This window comes from Mytilus trossulus, chromosome 7, assembly GCF_036588685.1.
Source record: "Mytilus trossulus isolate FHL-02 chromosome 7, PNRI_Mtr1.1.1.hap1, whole genome shotgun sequence".
Lineage (NCBI taxonomy): Eukaryota > Metazoa > Mollusca > Bivalvia > Mytilida > Mytilidae > Mytilus > Mytilus trossulus.
The window spans coordinates 61,283,184-61,306,143 of NC_086379.1; the positions used below are offsets into that span (position 1 = coordinate 61,283,184).

The window sequence follows — 22,960 nt, forward strand, 5'->3', positions numbered from 1 at the left end:
AACCTGGCCCTGCTAATGTATGTTTTTGCAGTATTGACCTCAGGTTATCTGAATATACAAGTGTATTGTAAAAGTGACTTGGGGTAACATGACTATGTACAGTATTGCAATAGTGATCTGAGGTAACCTCACCATGTACAGCAGTACAGTAGAGACTTGAGGTAACCAGAAAATATGAGTGTTTTGTTAATCTGTCATGGGGTCACATGACCACGTATAGTATTGTAGTGGCGACCGGATGTAATTTGACCATGTACAGTGATAAAGAGATGACCTAAGGTAACCTGGAATTATTTATATTTTGTTAAGCTGGCATACATTAACTTATGGCCATGCACAGTATTGTATTGGTGACCTGAAGTGTGCTGATCTGAGGTAACCTGACCATGTACAGTAAAACAGTTTCCCCTCTCTTTTTTAACATGATCATTTACAGTAATGTGTCAAGTAATGTAGTGGTGACCTGAGGTAACCTGACCTTTTACAGTAAAATAGTGGTGACCTGACTTAACCTGAAAATATTACTGTTTTTTAAGCTAACCTATGTTAACATTATCATATTTAGTTATTATGAGTCTTACTTTATACAGGAACTTCTTATGAAAGAAGAAAAGCCTTTTACTTTACTTTTGGCTGTATAGATGTTCTCTCACTAAATAATTCCAAATTTTATTGACTATGTTGAACGCCTCTATCCCATCGCACTAGAGATAAAGGGTTCAACAGATACAGTTAAGTCTGCCTCATATCTTGACTTACCTCTAGAAATGAACAATTTGCACCTGTCCTAAGTCAGGAATTTGATGTACAGCAGTTGTCAATTGTTTATTAATATATACGTGTTTCTCGTTTCTCGTTTTGTTTATATAGATTAGATCGTTGGTTTTCCCGTTTGAATGGTTTTACACTAGTAATTTTGGGGCCCTTTATAGCTTGTTGTTCGGTGTGAGCCAAGGCTCCGTGTTGAAGGCCGTACTTTAACCTATAATGGTTTACTTTTTAAATTGTTATTTGGATGGAGAGTTGTCTCATTGGCACTCACACCAAATCTTCCTATATCTAATTAGAGTCGGTTAAAAAAAACCTTTATGACAAAAAGGATGATTTCAGCTGCCCAATTGTGAACTTTCCATTGGTATGCAACATTCCAGCATCGCCTGTATACGGAGAAAATATATATCTCCCAATAAATACAATATTTCTTTTTTTTTTTATTCTAATATTTCTGGGCTTGTATTTCCTATCATGATTTTATTTTTTAAAAAAGGTCTGTGCTCACAAGGTTCCTATTAAACCATGAGTTCCAAAAGTTGAAATCCCTTCGTAAATTTTACGGACACCCTCACGATTTGGTTGACTGTTAAGGAATATCCGTTTTACATATGATATTTTGGGCCTTTTAGAAAGCTTACCCCAGAAACTCGTTACTCTCCCGATGTATTACTATAAAATAGCTATTATTTGAAGCACATCATATAACAGTAGCCATTAAGAACTATCAAGACAATTGGTTTGAAAGTGGGTGACCCTAAAGCGTATTCCATCAAATTTGGCTTTAATTCCATTATTCGAACCAGAAATTTTGATAAAAAAGTTTACCAAAGATATTCCTTACCCTCCCGATGTAGTACTACTAAGTATATAACAGCTATTCATTAAAGCAGAGAATATAATCCCTAGCCATTAAAAACTATCAATGCAATTGGTTGGAAAGTGGGTGACCCTAGAGCGTATTTTATCGAAATTTGGCTTTAATTCCGTGTTTCGAACGAGACATTTTGGGACTTTAAAAAAGCTAACCCCAAATATTCTTTACCCTTTCGATGTAGAACTATATAATATCTATTCATTGAAGCAGAGAATATAATCTCTAGCCACTAAAAACTATCAATGCAATTGGTTGGAAAGTGGGTGACCCTAGAGCGTATTTTATCGAAATTTGGGTTTAATTCTGCAATTCGAACGAGACATTTTGGGCCTTTAAAAAAGCTTACCCCAAACATTCTTTACCAGTCTCTCGATATAGAATTATATGAAACATTTTCAGTGACGCAGAGTATTTAAACCCTTGCCATTACTAAATATCCAGACAATTGGTTGGAAAGTGGGTGACCCTAAAGCGTATTTCATTGAATTTGCCTTTAATTCCGTGTTTCGAACGATATTTTGGGCCTTTAACAAAACTTACCCCAGAAATAATTTACTAACACGATGTTTTACTATAGAATAGCTATTCATAATCCCTAGCCATTAAGAACTACCCAGACAATTGGCTGGAAAGTGGGTAACCCTAGCGCGTATTTTATCGAATTTGGCTTTAATTCCGTGTTTTGAACGATATATTGGGCCTTAAACAAAGCTTACACAGAAATAATTTACACTCCCGATATAGAACTATATAATACCTATTCAGTGAAGCAGACTCTCTATTATCTAGCCACTAATAACTTCCAAGAAAATTGGCTTATAAGTTGGTGACCCCAGAGCGTATTTTATAGATTTTGACTGTATTTCCATGTTTCGGCCGAAATTTTTGGCCTTTAAGAATGCTTACCCCAGAAATAATTTACCCTGCCGGTGTAGTACTATGTATATGCACACAGTCTATAACCCATAGCCATAAAGAACTACCGAAACAGAAGGGTTGGAAAGTGGGAATCCCTTGTAATTTTTTTAGAATTTTGCTTTATTTCCGTGTTTCAAACGAAATTTTGGGCTTTTATGATACTTTACCCAAAAAATTCTTTACTATCCCGATGTCTTACTATATATAATTAAAACATTGAATAAGAGTCTAAAATCCCTAGCCATAAAGAACTACATAGACAATTTGATGAAAGTTATTGCCCCAGAGACGTATTTTATACAATTTGGCTTTATTTACAAGTTTCGGACGAAATGTTCGGCCTTTAAGAATGCTTACTAAAGGAAATCTTTATCCTCCCGTTGTAGTGCAATTCATGCATTACCTGTCTATTCGAGCAGAGTTTCTAATACCTAGCAATAAAGAATATAAAGAACTACAAAAACATGCCGGGGTCGGAAAGTGGGAACCCCAATGCTTATTTTATAGAATTTGTATTTTACGTGTATCGAACGAAATTTTGGGCCTTTAAGAAAGCTAACCTAAGGAATTGTTTAACATGCATATACACAAATCATATCTGGGACTCTTCAAATATATACTCTATGTGAAATGCACGATTTTTCTAATTGTAAATACTAGTTATAAAACTGTGAAGATGAGTTAGAAATGTGTAAAGTAAAGTTAGAAATGCAAATTGGATGTAAAAAACTTTATATTTTTTTTTTTTATTAAAACAAAACAGGTCAAAAACCAAGATTTTGAATAAAAATAAAATTGTCACCCAAGTAGTTTTTTCGAACGCAATTGCAGGATGACGAATTGCAGGATAGCTTTATCGCAAGAGAATTGCAGGATGAGAATTGCTGAATAGCTTGACACTAGTATGAAAATGGCCTACGTTCAGCTCTAATAGAGAATTAAAGTCGGGGTAAAACTAAAATGTCGGTCCAGAAATCGGTAATTTAACACCAGAGATCATAGTCAGCTGAGAATATGATAAGCATGAATAAATGACTTTACCTGTCTGTAGCCTCTAATACTATAACATTACTAAATCCATTCTGTACCAGGTGGTGAGCAGCAGACAGACCAGCAGCACCCGCGCCAACAACTACTACACGTGCATCTGTACTCGACATTGTCACACTAAAAATAAGGGAAAGGAATTCAATAAATGTGTATTTATTATCTGTTTGATACTGTATACAAGAATGATAAGGATTCAACAATTTATCTGTATAAGGAGGGAAAAGTTTATTTTCAGACAAAAAAAAAACCCAACTTCTCTGGATTCAAAAAACATTTTTTAATATTTTTAGCAAACCTGATTCTTAATCCTCGACGTTTTTAACAAAAGAAATTAAATCTTAGAGATGCTCGGTAGAGATGACAGTAAAAAGAATTATCAAGAAATCCCACATTTCCCCCAGAATTAAATGGTTCGTACCTAAGTTGTTAAGTTTAAAGTCTCATTTAAGTGTTTACAAAATAAAGGTCACAAATGAGAGCGCTCCGTTGCCGTATTGATTTTCTGAAAAACAAAGGTCACTAAAGAGAGTGCATCCTTGCCTTATATGTTTTTTCTGCAAAGTAGACAGGCCTTGACCTGACTACGAGATTATTAAATATCAGACTGTTAAAGACCTTTAAATGGCTTAAGTTTTATGTCTATTTGTACATACGAAAAACCCGACTCTAAATAAAGATTACTTTACATTAAATGTATAACTTTGATAATATATATGATAAATACAACGTGTTTATGTTGTGCAAAATATTCATGACAAAAAAAAAATAGAAATGTAATCGTAAACCTATATGTCTGTTCGGTATGTAATATAAGATAATTGTTATAAAAGAAGCATGTTTTTACTTCATTTTTTATTAGATGTAGAACTAGAGGCTTTAGAGAGCATATTATTATTATTTGCATATTAAACCAAGGACACAAATTGATTCATGTCAGACAGAATTGTGTTTTGGTGAAGGTGATGTGTTTGTAGATCTTACCTTACTTCAAACATTCTTGCTGCTTAAAATTGTCTCTCTATATATATATATAATGATCTTGGACCAATAGTAACAGTGGAATATATTTTGTAAAAATTTACAAAAATTTACAAAGTTTATGAAAATTGTTAAAATTTACTAGAAAGGGCAATAACTCCTTAAGGGGTCAATCGCCAATTTTGATCTGTTGAATAATTTGTAGGTCTTACTTTGCTGTACATTATTGCTGTCTACAGTTTATCTGATTCTTTATCTATAATAATATTCAAGATAATAACCAAAAGCTGCAAAGTTTTCTTAAAATTACCAACTCAGAGACAGCAACCCAACAACAGGTTGCATGATTGGTCTGAAATTTTTAGGGCAGATGGATCTTGACCTAATGAACAATATCACTCAATATTTCCTCTACATGAATTGTTTCAGAGAAATAAACCAAAATGTACATTTTACCCCACTGTTTTAATTTTAGCCATGGCGGCCATTTTGGTTGGTTGGCCGGGTCATTGAACACAATTGAAAATTTCAGATGGATCTTAACCTAAATAATGATCAATTTAATCCTGTCCGATTTGCTCAAAATGCTTCGGTTTCAGAGATATGAGCCAACACCTGCATTTTACCCTATGTACAAGTTTTAGCCATGTCGGCCATCTTGGTTCACGGGCATGGTCATCGGACAAAATTTTTAAACTAGATACCCTAATGATGACTATGGACAAGTTTGCTTAGATTTGTCTTGATAGTTTCAGAGAAGAAGATTTTATTGTAAAAAAAAATACAACCAGATGCTCCGCAGGGCGTAGCTTTATACGACCGCAGAGGTTGAACCCTGAATGGTTGGGGCAAGTATGGACACAACATTCAAGCTGGATTCAGCTCTAAATTTGGATTGTGATTAAATAGTTGACACAGCATAGGTTTCTGACACAGAATGAATGTGTTCTAATGAACTTAAATTTTTTATTTTCTCTTAGAGCAATTCACTATGCTGTTGAATATTAATCCTCTCAAAAAAATGTTTGAAGAAATTTTCTTTTTATTTATGAAATTTCAAATGAGAAAAATAGATTATTTAAATTTATCAGTTGGTAGTAAAAAGTGAATATACATTGTATATTGTATATAACAAAGATTTAAGTTGATTCTGGACAAAGAAAGATAACTCCAATTAAAAAAAATTCTTGCAATAAGATATTTCTTGCTTACTATTCTGGACAAAGAAAGATAACTCTAATTAAAAAAAAAATTTGCTATTTCACAATATTGTGAAATTAGATATGTCTTGCCATTGCACAATACTGTGCAATTGAAAAGACTTGCTATTGCACAATACTTAATATAATAATTTTAGATTCTGATTTGGACCAACTTGAAAACTGGGCCCATAATCAAAAATCTAAGTACATGTTTAGATTCAGCATATCAAAGAGGCCCAAGAATTTAATTTTTGTTAAAATCAAACTTAGTTTCATTTTGGACCCTTTTGACCTTTATGTAGGCCAATTTGAAAACGGGACCAAAAATAAAGAATCTACATACACAGTTAGATTTGGCATATCAAAGAACCCCATTTATTCAATTTTTGATGAAATCAAATCAAGTTTAATTTTGGACCCAGATTTGAACCAACTTGAAAACTGGGCCAATAATCAAGAATCTAAGTACATTTTTAGATTCAACATATCAAAGAACCCAACCGATTCATTTTTTGTCAAAATCAAACTAAGCTTAATTTTGGACCCTTTGGACCTTAATGTAGACCAATTTGAAAACATGACCAAAAGTTAAGAATCTACATACACAGTTAGATTCGGCATATCGAAGAACCCCAATTATTCAATTTTGATGAAATCAAACAAAGTTTAATTTTGGACCCTTTGGGCCCCTTTTTCCTAAACTGTTGGGACCAAAACTCCCAAAATCAATACCAACCTTCCTTTTATGGTCATAAACCTTGTGTTTAAATTTCATAGATTTCTATTTACTTATACTAACGTTATGGTGTGAAAACCAAGAAAAATGCTTATTTGGGTCCCTTTTTGTCCCCTAATTCCTAAACTGTTGGGACCTAAACTCCCAAAATCAATACCAACCTTCCTTTAATGGTCATAAACCTTGTGTTTAAATTTCATAGATTTCTATTTACTTATACTAACGTTATGGTGCGAAAACCAAGAAAAATGCTTATTTGGGTCCCTTTTTGGCCCCTTATTCCTAAACTGTTGGGACCTAAACTCCCAAAATCAATACCAACCTTCCTTTAATGGTCATAAACCTTGTGTTTAAATTTCATAGATTTCTATTTACTTATACTAACGTTATGGTGCGAAAACCAAGAAAAATGCTTATTTGGGTCCCTTTTTGGCCCCTAATTCCTAAACTGTTGGGACCTAAACTCCCAAAATCAATACCAATCTTCCTTTTGTGGTCATAAACATTGTGTTTAAATTTCATTGATTTCTATTTACTTAAACTAAAGTTATTGTGCGAAAACCAAGAATAATGCTTATTTGGGCCCTTTTTTGGCCCCTAATTCCTAAACTGTTGAAACCAAAACTCCCCAAATCAATCCCAACCTTTCTTTTGTGGTCATAAACCTTGTGTCTAAATTTCATAGATTTCTATTAACTTAAACTAAAGTTATAGTGCGAAAACCAAGAAAATGCTTATTTGGGCCCTTTTTGGCCCCTAATTCCTAAAATGTTGGGACCAAAACTCCCAAAATCAATACCAACCTTCCTTTTATGGTCATTAACCTTGTGTTAAAATTTCATAGATTTCTATTCATTTTTACTAAAGTTAGAGTGCGAAAACTAAAAGTATTCGGACGACGACGACGACGACGACGACGACGACAACGACGACAACGACGACGACGACGACAACGACGACAACGACGACGACGCCAACGTGATAGCAATATACGACGAAAATTTTTTCAAAATTTGCGGTCGTATTAAAATTGACTATAAAGGGCAATAACTCCTAAAGAGGTCAACTTATTATTTTGATCATGCTGACTTATTTGTAGATCTTACTTTTCTTTACATTATTACAGTTTGCAGTTTATCTCTATCTATTATAATATTCAAGATAATGCTAAAAAACAAAAACGGCAAAGTTTCCTTAAAATTACCAATTCAGGGGCAGCAACCCAACAACATTTTGTCCGATTCATCTGAAAATTTCAGGGCAGATATATCTTAACCTGATCAACAATTTTACCCAACATCAGATTTGCTCTACATGCTTTTGTTTCAGAGATATTAAACAGATATTTTGCGAAAAATACCAGTCGAGAGAATGTTGTTCAATGTTACTTAAACGCATATTCAGTTTTGTACTTTTTCAATATTACATAATAATACATACAATTACTCTGAGAACAAAAAAAAAGTGTCTGTAAATTTCGTCGTCATTGGCTGGTAACTTGTAGATTTTTCACTATCATCACGGTCATCGCGGTGTAAAAGATATTGTATGAAAAGGAAAATTACAAAAAAAACTTTCCGTTCTGTATTTTCAAACCGAGGAAATACAAAACGGAAAGTCGGTATCAAAAGCTCAAACACATCAATCAAATGGATAACAACTGTCATATTCCTGACTTAGTACAGGCATTTTCTTGTGTAGAAATGCTGGAGTAAACCTCGTTTTATAGCTAGCTAAACCCTCACCTGTATGACAGTCGCATTAAATTCCATTATATTAACAATAATATGTGAACAAAGCCAATGAAACAACTCTCCACCACAGACCAAATGAGGTCGAAGTTTACAACTCAATATATGTCGCGTTTTCTTCGTATAGATATCGTAAAACATCAGCCGCTGCACTCAATCGTCAAAAAGGATCACAGTGTTGTTTGCGGCTGATATTTTACGATATCAATGTGTAAAAATCCCGATTATCTTTACTTATCCAACCTTCTTTCGCTTGGTCATTCGACGTGATCAAGTAACGATAGACCTAGAGGGTTGAGACGCTTGGACGGTTCAGTATGTTTCGAGACTATAGCTTCCTCTATGGTTAATTATCGGAAATCGAAAAGGTTTCAAACAAGCGGAGGTGTCTATTTCTTTTCACATGGACTACTCTGTATGTCAGGAAATACACCCTGGTGTTTTATGATGATTTTTGTTAGTTTTACTCAACATTATTAGGACGAACAAAACTATAATTGGTGCATGCAACAAGCAGTTCAATCATTTCGACCAACCCCTAAATTTATAAAATCATGGTTGAGCAATTTGGAAACAAAATCGGGTGTTATTATTGTCTGTGATAAAAAAAAAGTCGTCCGATTTCCTAAATTACATTATATATAAGTAACTGTTCCATAAATTTTTTAGCGGTGCTTTATCATTTTTTTGGTCTCTCTGATATGATCGGATTCGGGATCTGACAAAATTTTAACCACCAACTTCACTAAAATATTATCAAATTGGATTGGAATACAGATCATGTGTGGATGCTTTTCTCACTACCTTGTAGGCAAAGCATGGACATACATGATCTGTATTTTACTCATACATTGGCTATTTGTCATCACTATCACAGATCATCATCTTTATCAACATGAGGCATACTACGTTGTCATGACTGCTTATGAGAATGTTGTGACAAATACATTGCTGCATATAATGTTTTGACCACTGCATTACTGCATATAATGTGGTGACAACTGCATTACTGCATATAATGTTGTGACCACTACATTGCTGCATATAATGTTTTGACCACTACATAAATAAATCTATGACCAATGTATATAAAATTATAATGCTGTGCTCACGACATATAATGTTGTGACATATATAATGCTGTGAATACTGTATATAATGGTGTGACCACTGCTGAATGTATTTCACGACTGCATATAATGTTGTGTGCAATTTTATGGAACGCCACGACTGCCTTATGTTAATAATCAGCATTATACGCAGTGTTCACAGCATTATATGAAGTGATCACAGCATTATATGTAGTGCTCACACCATTATATGAAGTGATCACAGCATTATATGCAGTGATCACAGCATTATATGCAGTGCTCACAACATTATATGCAGTGTTCACAACATTATATGAAGTGCTCACAACATTATATGCAGTATTCACAACATTATATGCAGTGCTCACAACATTATATGCAGTGTTCACAACATTATATGCAGTGCTCACAGCATTATATGCAGTGTTCACAACATTATATGAAGTGCTCACAGCATTATATGCAGTGTTCACAACATTATATGTAGTGTTCACAACATTATATGAAGTGAACACAGCATTATATGCAGTGCTCACGGCATTATATGCAGTGTTCACAACATTATATGAAGTGCTCACAACATTATATTAAGTGCTCACAACATTATATTAAGTGCTCACAACATTATATTAAGTGCTCACAACATTATATTAAGTGTTCACAACATTATACGTTTTTTGTTGTATGATGAGATTGATGTATGATGAGATTTATGAATGATGAGATCATTCGGTAAACTTCGTTTTTTTAGCGGAAATTACCGAATCCATAATTGGTAAATTACGGTAATGCCCAGCAAACAAATTTAAAAAGTTATTAAAATCATGTTATCATAAGGTAGCATACAATATTTAAAACTGTTTGAAATAAGTTAGGAAAAGATGAAACTGAGAGGTGAATGATTGAAGTAGTTCTGTTCGTCCTAAGAAATACGAATTGCAGAATGTAAGTTAAATAATAAAAAGTTTATTTAATGAAATATCGTAGGAAAATTTGTATGATATATTCTCGAGTTCATTTCCTACTGAAGAAATTTAGCAAGGTGCCACTTTATAGTCCGTACTCGGTTTTAAAAAGCTTAATTACCTTTTAAATAAAACAGTCAGCTTTCTATAACACATAGGTGCCATATTACGCTAGCTTATATATGTCATGATAGAGTCATTTTTGGCATCGATTTTCAGAATTTGGCATTTTTACATGAATAAGTATCTAACAGATATGGAAAATGCAGTTTAAAGCATTTCACTGTAGGTGTTAAACATAACTTTACATCAATTATTCCATTTTTTACAAGCTTTTTAGCACGGCAAGTACTAAGATTGTCTTCTAAATATGATCAGCAGTCTTATAAAGAAATTTAAACTTTCATAGAAAAATTTACCCTTTCAAGACCCTGTTTAACATTTTCATTTAAAGTTATCATCTCTTATGAAAATTGAGTTTGTGGGGATGAATAAAACGTTTACTACGTTTGTTCGTCAGTTTGCACGGTACATATATATATAAAAGTGGTATGCTTGCCAATGAAACAACTTTCCACAAGAGACAAAATGACATCACAGAAATTTTAAACAGCTAAACGGCCACAGTACGACCTTCAACAATGAGGAAAGCCCATACCGGATAGTCAGCTATAGAAGGCCCCGTAATGATAAACGAAAAATATTCCTAATTTATGTACAAACAAACGATCGAAAAACTAACATGTATATAACACATTAATTAACAAACGACAACCACTGAAATAAAGGCTCCTCCTGACTTGGGACGGCCACATATATGCAAAATGTGGCGGGTTTTAAAATGTTAGCGGGATGTTGGTATCCTCCCTCTAACCTGGGACAGTGGCGTAACAGAACAACATAAGAACGAACTATGAAAATCAGTTGTAAAAGGCTTGTTAGTTTTCTCGTTTGAATTGTTTTACATGGTCGTATCGGGGCCTTTTATAGCTGACTATGCGGTATGGGCTTTGCTCATTGTTGAAGGCCGTACGGTGACCTATAGTTGTTAATGTTTGTGTCATTTTGGTATTTTGTGGATAGTTGTCTCATTTGCAATCATAGCACATCTTCTTTTTTATATTAACTCATTAGATGGGTACAAATATAAATACATATGATCTAACAAGAAAATAGAGTGAACGTGCGTGTGAGCGGGTACTTGTATGTCCCAACAATAAAAAGACACTATAAGTACTGATCTGAGAGTATATATAACTAATATAGTACCATGCTATTGATGAAAAATAACATCACTCCAGACCCTTTTGTTTTCAACATAATAAATATTGCCAATAATTAAGAAGTTCCGGGTCGAATCGATACCAATAATATATTCACCTGTTAACTATTACATTATCTGTACGTTCCGCATCTGACAAGAGTACCACGAAACGCTGTATTCAAGATTTTGCTATATACACGGGTCGTAATCACAGGGTTGAAACTACTTAATTCAATCATTGTCACATTGTTCCCGATTGTAGTACTTTAATCAGTATGACTTTCTAAGATGACAATACGAATAATAAAAATCTGGACTTAAAATAAGGCGTATAGGTACAGCATGTACAGTTTTCAATTTGTTAGACGTAAAACAGCGAATCAAAGATTCAATTTTATTCATAACTCATAAAGGACAAAACTGTTGATTAAAAAATACTCCTTTCCAGAGACTTTTGTTTTCCAAACAAAATTAATAATACCAATATTAAATTGACAAGTTCCAGGTCGACGGGTTCAAACAGAAAGATGTTAAAAGCAGAGAAAACTTCATCTTATAATCGGCATGACTTTATCAGATGACAATACCAATACTAAAATAAGGCTTACGCATAGTTATATTCTTTAATTCAGTCACAGACCCGCGATATCACGGATGTGTTCTAGTAAATATATATACATATTAAGTTGTGAATATGGTGAAACTTATCCTCAAAATAAGTTTAAAATGCCCTGGTGTGGAATAAACTTGGGTTAAATTGATCATACTCCTTAATTTACTTATTTCAATTCGTTTTAAATATTGTATACTGCCTTAATGATCACATATATAATTATAAATGTTTTAATTTGTTTGCTGGGCATTAATTTACCGTAATTTACCAATTATGGATTCGGTAATTTCCGCTAAAAAACGAAGTTTACCGAATGATCTCATCATTCATAAATCTCATCATACATCAATCTCATCATACAACAAAAAACGTATAATGTTGTGAACACTTAATATAATGTTGTGAGCACTTAATATAATGTTGTGAGCACTTAATATAATGTTGTGAGCACTTAATATAATGTTGTGAGCACTTCATATAATGTTGTGAACACTGCATATAATGCTGTGAGCACTGCATATAATGCTGTGTTCACTTCATATAATGTTGTGAGCAATACATATAATGCTGTGATCACTTCATATAATGCTGTGAACACTGCGTATAATGCTGATTATTAACATAAGGCAGTTTAGGCGTTCCATACAATTTACTGCATATGACATGGTAAGTACTGCATTCACTGCAGGGCTTGAATTACTGCATATACTGCTGAATTAAAGTACTGCATGTATATACAAAATAAAGATACCAGTGAAGTCTACATTGATAACAACGTCCAAACCCTATATAAAATACGTTGGGTTAAAATCGCAATTTTTATACATGTGCATACAAAACAATTTTTTTGGTAGAGGGGTCTAAATACAGCAAAAACAAAATTTCCAAAAGACAAAAAAAAAATGCATTTGACTAGCTGGGTGAACAACTGATGTCCCTAAAACCTTCTGACAGTTGTTTGCGATTACTAAATAAACGGAGCACCAGATGAAATAAAATGGATCTTATCATTAATTGATTACCAATCAGAAAACAATTAATATGATTAACTTGACGAAAAGATGGTATATCGCAAACATGAGATGCAAACATGTGTACGCCACCGGATTTCGATAATTAATGTTAATGTGTTTTCAGTTATGTTAGGAAAAGAAACGGTATTTCGGAAGACTTCAATTTGGGATAGACTAGCTCTTGTAAGTTGAGATATACAAGATGATGGCTTTTTATTGTGCCAATCACGGCCCCCATTACTAAGCAGAATAATCCAATCGTAATTTACAAAACAAAGTAAAAAAAAATACAATACGATATGATGTTGTAAGTACAGCGAATCACGTTGGTAACAAAATACACGTAATATGTAATCATTACTGCATGCAAGGGAGCAACCTTTGGACTTTAAAGGGGGTTATGTTGGGTTTTTTTAGTCCGATTCGGAATTTTTTTTGACACTATCATTCAATGTCTTCAATCATATTGGGTTTTTTTTCCAAAATTTAACACTATATGGTCTGGGGAAATTCTGAATTTAGAATATTGTTTTGTCTTTCACTTGACCGCATAATTTGTTTTCATCAAATTATTTATCATTTTTAAGAAACCCCCTCCCCCTCTTTGAAGTTAATTTAAAAGTGATCGTCGTTCCCTAATATGTAACTGTAAGATGGCATTCCGTTCAGTTGAGCTCGCTCGCATATTTCCAATGACCATTTATTATAGTTGTCTTTAAATTTATTATCAATTTGATTGTTGAACCTTAATAAATATGACATGATGTAATGATGACATTACATGGACTGGTGATTACATTTTACACTTGATTACTGACGTAAAAACACTCACCAAAATAAAAATACGTTGCATTAAAATGAATCATTGCACTGTGACAGGATGGCGATCGAACAAAGTTCAAAGATAGGTCATTTTTACTCTACTATAAACAAAATTGACCTTGAAAATATGGTTTTCTTTTCTATAAATAGAGCTGCATTTCTATTGGACGACAACATAAAAAATATCAGCTGATTAAAAATAACACAACACGTGGGTATATATCACGCCATCCGCTCATAAATGAATTAAAACATTAAATTCGTTGAATCTAGTCAAGGAAAGTCTTAAACCTTAGCTTTCTCTATATATCGTGAGTATATTTACATGTTTTCGGCTTTAATGTTATTAGTAAAGGGATGTTGCGTACTCTACATAGTTAATTAGCAATGATGCGCAGCTTCCTCATCTATGTGTATGTTTATTGACAGCGGAGAAAAAGAAGCGATATGATAAGTATGATAATAATTTTTCCACTGTTAAATGATGTTTTGAGACTAAAAATCACGTCACTTGTATTCATAAAATCTAATATATCATGACTATTGCCATGGTGCTACATTTAATACCATGAATGGGGCGCATGATCCATGAATGAATGATTTTCGAATTCCCTTTTTAAATACCCAACTTGTTTCCACATGTGTAGGACAAGGTTGATATGCATTTCAGCTGACTAGACAGGTATCCTATGGAAACAGCATAGAATATATAAATGCCTAGAGTTTTCACAAATATATATATTATACAATGCAGTTTAGGTTTTTATTTCCTAATTATCCGGGTTCCCAGGGGAGAGGTCATAATGTTATGTAAATTGAGCGTGTGAATCACTAATCCTTCACATATATAACAACATACACGATAAATATGCCTAATTATAGTTTAACCGAACAACTGCATACAAATATCTATCCTCGTCTGTTCACACATGTTTGATTTTTAAATCGTCTCTCGAGTATATGAGACGTTCAACGAACATGCACCTAGCGCGTGAAGCAAGAGGTGCTAAGGTATACCAATATGCTATAACTGAAAATATACAGGAACAAATTGTAATGTAGAATAAAGTATAAAGGGGCCGATAAATAAATAAATATATATATATAGAATAGAATATATATATGTGTTTAATTGGTTGTTCGATTACCTGCAACACACACTTGCACTCTACACTAGTCTGGAGTAATATTGACAATACTCCTGGATATATAATAATGGACTTCTTCACTGGAAATCTCAACATACACCTGCGTGGCTGATGGAGATAACAAAAAAGATTTCAGGAAAACAATGACAGAGATGTTTTTTTTTGAAAGAGATTAACATGAATTATTCAGATCTCAAATGAGGCAAAATTATTTGGTTATTCACAAATGAAAACCTGTCTGTACTCAAATACTTGGAGTTATAATATCAACGTCTGACGTGAAGGTATCCAAATTCTCTTATTTTGACAATTTATTTACCTACGTTTCTACGTACAAAAGATTTCATTCTGTGTTTAAAGTGTATGTAGGTGTATCCTTATTTACTATTCAGTTAGTTCCACTATTTCGTTGGATCCATAGAAAATTGTGTTTGAACCGACCTACAAAATCTATGTTTTTGTATTTAGGAGTATTCGAATGCATCCCTGCTTGAACAATTCGACAATAAGTGTCCATGCTTAATACTATTCATTTGTAGCATGGCTGTTTCAAGATTTTTGCTGATTTTTTAAAAGTTGACTTTTTATAGACATCGTAGATCATCGTATGGCTACATTTAACTTTTTTAAAATAGAACACTTGTAAGATTTCCACATTTTTTTTTTGCTAAATGAGTGCTATTTGGGGCACTCGGATCAATGTGTACTGTGACGATACACAGTGTATGATTTTATGGTTCTTGTCTTGAATAAATTGTTTTGTGATTTATATGAAAAAGAAGTATATAAGTATGTATTAAATTTGTATACTTCATTTCAATATTTGTCGTATGTAAATGTCATGCTGTCAATCAAAACCCCTTAATTAAAACAATAGGTTTTTAACTCGTATTCCATCGAGCAATTCATATGTATTATGTTTGGGTTTTTTTCGTTTAAATAGTTTCACATTTTGTCAAGTAGAGAAGAAACTTCACAGCTAATTTTCTTCGTTTCAAATCGTAAGGTGACATATATAGTTGCTGTTTCCTAAACATATCACTCAAATAATGCTAAAGTCGTATTATTAAGTCACGCATTTTTCGTTTTTTTTGTTATTATCTTAAACTCTATAATAATATAAAGAAGATACAGACAGATAACACTGCGAAATTTATAATATATATATATCGACAAAAAGTTTCTACAAAAAAAGTCAACATTCCCAAAATTCGACTATCTAATGATAATTGGCTATCACAAACTAAAGGCATAATTGATATAGGTATTTCCTTCCTCTCTACTATCGTTGTCAAAGAGATAACTACCCACGGCACCATGCAATGGCCATAAAAAGGACAATTAAGGATTTGATCAACTACAGGTCATGATTCACTCTGCCAAATATTGACATGACGGCTCCGGCCATTTCTAAAAAAAAAAAACCATACTAATCTTATGTTGAAACTCATGGTAACACGGATTTTGCAAATACATTTCAAGATTTTACATATTAAAGAATGTAAGAGCTCGTTTTTGACAAAACAACGAGTTTCTTCTCAACCGTACATCTGTTCGTTTGTATGAAAATCGAGTCTTACATGCAAAAAAAATGGTCGTATGAATAACATGAATGAAATAAGGCCCTTTTCCTTTTGTATCTGGGAGTAATGATTTTAACTTTAGAGTCCACTTGAAATTCGAAAATGACAGTTATCACCGTCAACAGATTGGTAATATTTTGCGGGATGAATGTTTGCTCTCTCTCTGGATTTTTTTTTTTTTAAAGACTTGAATATGGCGGATGGAAAAAAATGATTGACATTTGAGTAGACACCCAGTCTTCATAATATTGCGACGACATCCAGTCTTTATACTATATATTGGAAAAGTGTGTACACCTCGGGCATTTACAATATATATTTATGTGAACTAACAATATGGTTGTTTTAACAGGAATGGCACCTAGAAATCCCATAACAGACGTGATTCCCGGCTCAGATGATGGAGACGGTCTAGGTTTGGATCAAGTATCGCCAGTTATAACGGAAGAGAACTATCAACAAAAACAACAACCATTGAAGATAGTTTGGCAAAATGTATTTATACAACTTGGAATTCATCTAGCAGCTTTGTATGGTTTGATTAGAATACCTTGGTCTCATCCTTTAACATGGCTATGGAGTAAGTATAATAAATTATTTTGTTTTGCTAAATTTATGATTTTGAACACCCAAGAAAATTGCGATATGCGGACGGAAATTTCCTAATTTGTAGTTTCTATACATACAGTATTTCAAGGTCATGGGTATATATTCGAGGTCAAAATTTGATTATAACACTGATTTTACTCTGAAATTGTATAACTATAAATAAGTATTTGGAATAGATGCCATCAAAACATAATTCATAGCTAGAATAAAAGAAATGTGTACAATGAAAATTGTGCAACGATAATACACGTTTGTTCGACACGAACAGCTTTTATATTGGAACTTCAATCAATCATGGCATGCTTGATTTGGATGTTACTTATATAAGCAAATACTTTAAATGCATTTTTGTAGCAAAATTCTTTGCTATGGGTAACCATACCTGATTGATGGGCAAGGTCAAGGGATCCCTGTTTTGTTTTAATTGGTGCCCCCAAAAGAGTTTTCAGTTTTCTATATATTTTTGCTTTTCATGTATTTGAGAATTACATGTTTTTATTATGATGTAAACGTGTATACAAATGCGCACATTTTGGTCTGAAGCGTAAATTTAAACGTGTGCGGTGTTCCCCTAGTTTTAAAAAGCATGGTAATCTCGAATATTACACTCAATGTTTACCGAATTATATAACAAAAGAAATTAATGATGTTGCCTATCAGACCTATCTGTTTAATTTTATTTTTTTTTACATTTTCAGCAACATTTTACTACGTATTCACAGCCGTAGGAATAACAGCTGGGGCACATCGCCTATGGTCACATAGATCTTATAAGGCAAAGACTCCTTTTCGTATCTTGCTTGCAATAATGAACTCTGCAGCACTTCAGGTAATTTAATTATTTATTTATAACTTGTGAAACAAGAAGCAGAAGATACCAAATAGACAATACAAACTCGGAAGTCGAACAGACAAAACCATGGTTACAAAACATAGAGTTTAAAAATCGACAAGTATATTTGCTTATAACTTCGAAATGTCATGAAGTCGCCCTCTGGTGTATTGGTTATTTAAAGGTGATTGGTCTTGTTTTTGCCTCGAGCAACTATTGTAAAGTTAATTATATAATCTTCGTTTAATAGTGCTGTAACGGCCGTTAATAAACATTTCCATGGAAACTTTAAGATTGAGCAATACGAACTTACTAAAAAGTGAGGTTAGGTCTGAGACGGTAAACAGTGCCTGTTCCATAAGTGGGGTTAGGTCTGAGACGGTAAACAGTGCCTGTTCCATAGGTTAACTTTATAATAATATCCTGTTAAATACGCTGCATTCAGTGCTAAACTATAATCAAACAAGGGTAGAACTATATGGCCCGACAACTGTGTTGAGGGGTCATTAAAACGTGCTTTACGTCAAATGTAACTATTTCGTTATATTTGTGGCTTGTACATAAGTTGATGGAATTTTTTTATTTCATATTTGGTTTGTTCCATTATGTAAATAAAAGTAAGTTATTGTATAAACAATTATCATTTCTTTCAAAGTATTGATAATATACATGTTTTATTAGAATGACATATTGGAATGGACTCGTGACCATCGAGTTCATCACAAGTATTCGGAAACAGATGCTGATCCACATAATGCAAGACGAGGGTTCTTCTTTTCTCATATCGGATGGCTTCTAGTTAGAAAACACCCGGATGTAGCCAGGAAAGGCAAGCAGTTAGATCTGTCGGATCTCTACGCTGACAAAGTAGTTATGATACAGCGAAAGTAAGTACAACTATTGTGATTTAATTAGTTGCTGTTGGGAGTTTTTTATATATAGTTCTTATTTTTCATGTTGTTAATTTTCCTAGTTATTTGTCCATATTTTTGCTGTTGTATACTGAATGAACGTTAGTACTTACAATAGGTTAATCATTAAATGTATGCAATGAATACTCTTCAGAATTACATGATCAAACCTTTGACAAAGTCACATAAATTGAAGGTCTTTTATAGCGTCAATTATCCGTACTAGGTAACATGAAAACAGCATATTCCAAATGTCGTCAGTTACAGATTTTGATTTTTTTAGAGATTCACTTCACAGGTTTTTTTTATATATATTATTTAAACAATAAAATATACATTTGATTTTTAAATATTTTTATATCCAAGTGAAATATTGAACAGATACTGTTTGTTTACATGTATTTTTTTATGTTTAAAGGTCAATATAATAATTAACTATGAAGTGGGACGTTTATAATATCAAGATTTAAAATAAACCTATAATTTTAGGAAAAAATCATTTTATCTAGTTTTCTGTTCGGAAAAATAAAGTGCAAGTGGCAGAACATTTTGACACTAGCTAATAGGGGTGATTGCTGTCGCTATATGGCAAATATGATGGATTTATGTATATCAGATGGTCTACATAACGGAGTCAGATACATTTCCTTCGCACTGGGACACTGTACAAGTGTAGACTATTCTGTGTGTATTTAGTTTCCAGTTTTGCTGTGGTAGGTAAAATAAACTGGTTAACTATTTATGCAATTCATCATAAATACATTAACGGTTGTGTACTCTTTGTATGGAAAAATCATTCTATCCAACTCTACAAGAATCTGAATTGTACAAAATGCTGTTACTGTTCAACTACTAGCAGTCTGTATACACCGAGTAAATCTAACGTCAAGATCTATTACGTATGCTATATCTGAAGAATTCTTTGAAAAACTTATTTTTTGTCTCCGTTGCAAATTCACATTTTTACATTGTCATTTTATAAATGTGATGAATTATACCATTAATCTCTTATGCTTTTCATTCACAGGTATTACAGACTGAGTGTTCTTGTTATGTGTTTCTTATTACCTACTGCAGTACCGTATTACTTCTGGGGAGAATCTTTTCTAAATGCATTCTTTATATCCAGTATACTCCGATACGTACTGACATTAAACGCCACGTGGTTAGTCAATAGTGCTGCACACATGTGGGGGAATCGTCCTTATGACAAAAACATTAACCCAGCACAAAATAGGGGTGTGGCATTCAGTGCCGTAGGAGAGGGATTTCACAATTATCACCATACATTCCCACATGACTATGGTACCAGTGAGTTTGGATGGCATTTAAACATTACCACAGCCTTTATTGATTTCTTTGCGATGTTAGGACAAGTTAGTGATAGGAGGAAGATATCTCATGCTACAGTAGAAAGGAGAAGGGCAAGAACTGGAGACGGATCCTGACAATTCTAGTCCGTTATTGTGTTTAACATTATCTATTGTACTGTAATTGCTAAAAAAAAAATATACAATGTTTGATGGTTATTTGCAAGATGTTGCGATTTTGAACAGATCTTTCTTGTTATTATGTTTAATTTTAACAAGTATTTAAAAGATACAAATACGTCAAAATTGAAATTGTAAAAGTATTATTATGTGAACATGGACAGTGCTAAATTGTTACAGATTTTTATGTTATTTATCATAAGTTGATTAAAAGTGACAAAAGAACAATTATTGTTAGAACTTAAATACTAAATTTTTGTTCTCCATATTGCAATATTTTATGGAGTAATGAACCACATCGAATGCTCAGTGTAGAATTAAAAAAAAGCTTAATTCAAATACGATTTTTTTTCTTGAAACCCCTCCCCCTTCTTAACTTAATTTTTAAAAATACTGATGGAGAGGTTAAAGGCAAATGCAACGAAAAGATGTTTTAAATACATTTTCGCATATAATATTATGGATAAACTTAGTTTCGGTTTTTTGTCTACTTGCTTACTATACTTGTGTTGCTTTGTTCAAAACAGATGTGGTAACAGGTTTCGTTGTCAACCAGACATCTATCCATCAAAGACCGAAAGACGAGGATGTAAATTACCACAGGCCATACATACAATGCGTGGAGGCCTTATGTGACTTCTGCCGCGGAGAGAATTGAGGTTAAGGATACATACAATAGGAGTCAACAATGAGTAAAACCATACCGTAAAGTAGGAGGGCAAATGAAAAGCACAGTACTTTCGGAATTATTTCGGATGAATGTTGCCTTACAACCAATGGTAATGGTAAATTTCAGTCTGATTAAAATCAAACCTCTGAGCGCTCCAGTTTTCTGATGTATTGCGTGGCAGATCTCAAAACGGTAGCTCTGAGAGGTTTGAGTTTAATCAGACTGGATAAATTTAGATGCAAATTTTCAACATCAAACATTTAGTCTGATTGAATAATTCGGTCGCTACATTGAAAAGTGCAAGCTGGTAAGGAAATATCCCACACCCAAACCAGCTCCATTATAGAAAAAAGGTATATGATATTACATGTAAGAATACAGTTCGGAGAATCTTTGTTAAATAACATCCTTTAGACGTTTGCAGGTTATGTATATAAAGTCAAACAATTATAAGTCTTTCATATTTGCTTCAAGCCTTTAGACCTTTTGCTTTAAAGCATGGACATAGTATATTGTCCGTATAATAGCCCTATCCAGGAAGGTCCATTTACAATTTTAAATTTTGGGCATATCACAATGATTTATGTATCGGAGGCGGATTCAGAGGAAAAAAATGGTTGATTATATAGGGAATCGCTAAAGCATGACAGGAACGAACCCCCTCTTATGCAGCCAATGGGCCCCCACTTATGAAAATTTCTAGATCCGCCACTGTGTATATGAAGTTGGGAACCGATTCGATGTTCAATCACCTGACCGGCTACTATAAGACAAGTCTGTTCGGTATTCAAATTTTCTTGGTGAAACTAATAAAACATTAAATATTCGATAACTTTAAAAGTGTTTGTCATGAATAAAAGGAGTGAACAGTTCTGTTTCGAATCGTTCTCGTTTATTCTCGGTGTCCTCGTATATAAACCCTCATGTAAACTGCATTCATCTCTTAAACAGATATATATAATTTATATTATTAGTAAAATGCAATCGCAGATGTACTTTAAAACACATTTCAATAAACAAAATCAAATGGACGCTCTATGATTTGATTCGCTGTTATACGTCATGCCCACTAACAAATTGAAAACTGTACCTATACCGTCCAGATTTGTATACGACCGCTAAAATTGGAAGTTTTTTTGTCGTATATTGGTATCACGTCGGCGTCGTCGTCGTCCGAAGACATTTGGTTTTCGCACTATAACTTATACTATAAATCTATAAAATTTTGACACAAGGTTTATGACCACAAAAGGAAGGTTGGGATTGATTTTGGGAGTTGAGGTCCCAACAGTTTAGGAAAAAGGGGCCCAAATAAGCATTCTTCTTGGTTTTCGCACAATAACTTTAGTATAAGTAAATAGAAATCTATGAAATTTAATCACAAGGTTCCTGACCATAAAAGGAAGGTTGGGATTGAATAATTGGGGTTCTTTGATATGCTGAATCTAAACATGTACTTATGTTTTTTATTATGAGCCCAGTTTTCAAGTTGGTCCAAATCGTGGTCCAAGATTAAACTTTGTTTGATTTCAACAAAAATTGAATACTTGGGGTTCTTTGATATGCTGAACCTAAAAAGGTACTTAGATTTTTTATTGTGGGCCCAGTTTTCAAGTTGTGGTCCAAATTTCAACAAAAATTGAATCCTTGGGGTTCTTTGATATGC

The 22,960-nt window shown here is 33.3% G+C and overlaps 2 protein-coding genes across 6 annotated transcripts in view; one reads left to right on the forward strand and one right to left on the reverse strand.

Annotated features, from left to right (window-relative positions):
* The window catches only part of LOC134725473 (spermine oxidase-like), a 53,269-nt gene extending 39,072 nt beyond the window's left edge, over positions 1-14,197 (reverse strand). For all 3 annotated transcript variants that reach the window (XR_010108561.1, XM_063589312.1, XM_063589313.1), the window contains exons 1-2: positions 14,062-14,197; positions 3,608-3,733 (exon numbers count right to left, since the gene is read on the reverse strand). Coding sequence is in view for 2 of the 3 variants with exons in the window: in XM_063589312.1 (XP_063445382.1) it covers positions 3,608-3,726 (119 nt within the window). In the remaining variant the exon portion in view is untranslated. The remainder of the gene's footprint in view (positions 1-3,607; positions 3,734-14,061) is intronic.
* The window catches only part of LOC134725475 (stearoyl-CoA desaturase 5-like), a 34,482-nt gene extending 13,519 nt beyond the window's left edge, over positions 1-20,963 (forward strand). The window contains exons 1-5 of one of the 3 annotated variants that reach the window (XM_063589315.1): positions 14,235-14,362; positions 17,135-17,362; positions 18,090-18,220; positions 18,905-19,110; positions 20,162-20,963. In XM_063589315.1, coding sequence (XP_063445385.1) covers positions 17,137-17,362; positions 18,090-18,220; positions 18,905-19,110; positions 20,162-20,582 — 984 coding nt within the window. In that variant the 5' untranslated portion in view covers positions 14,235-14,362; positions 17,135-17,136 and the 3' untranslated portion in view covers positions 20,583-20,963. The other 2 variants (XM_063589314.1, XM_063589316.1) reach the window with 2 other exon arrangements.
* The last annotated feature ends 1,997 nt before the right edge of the window (positions 20,964-22,960 follow it).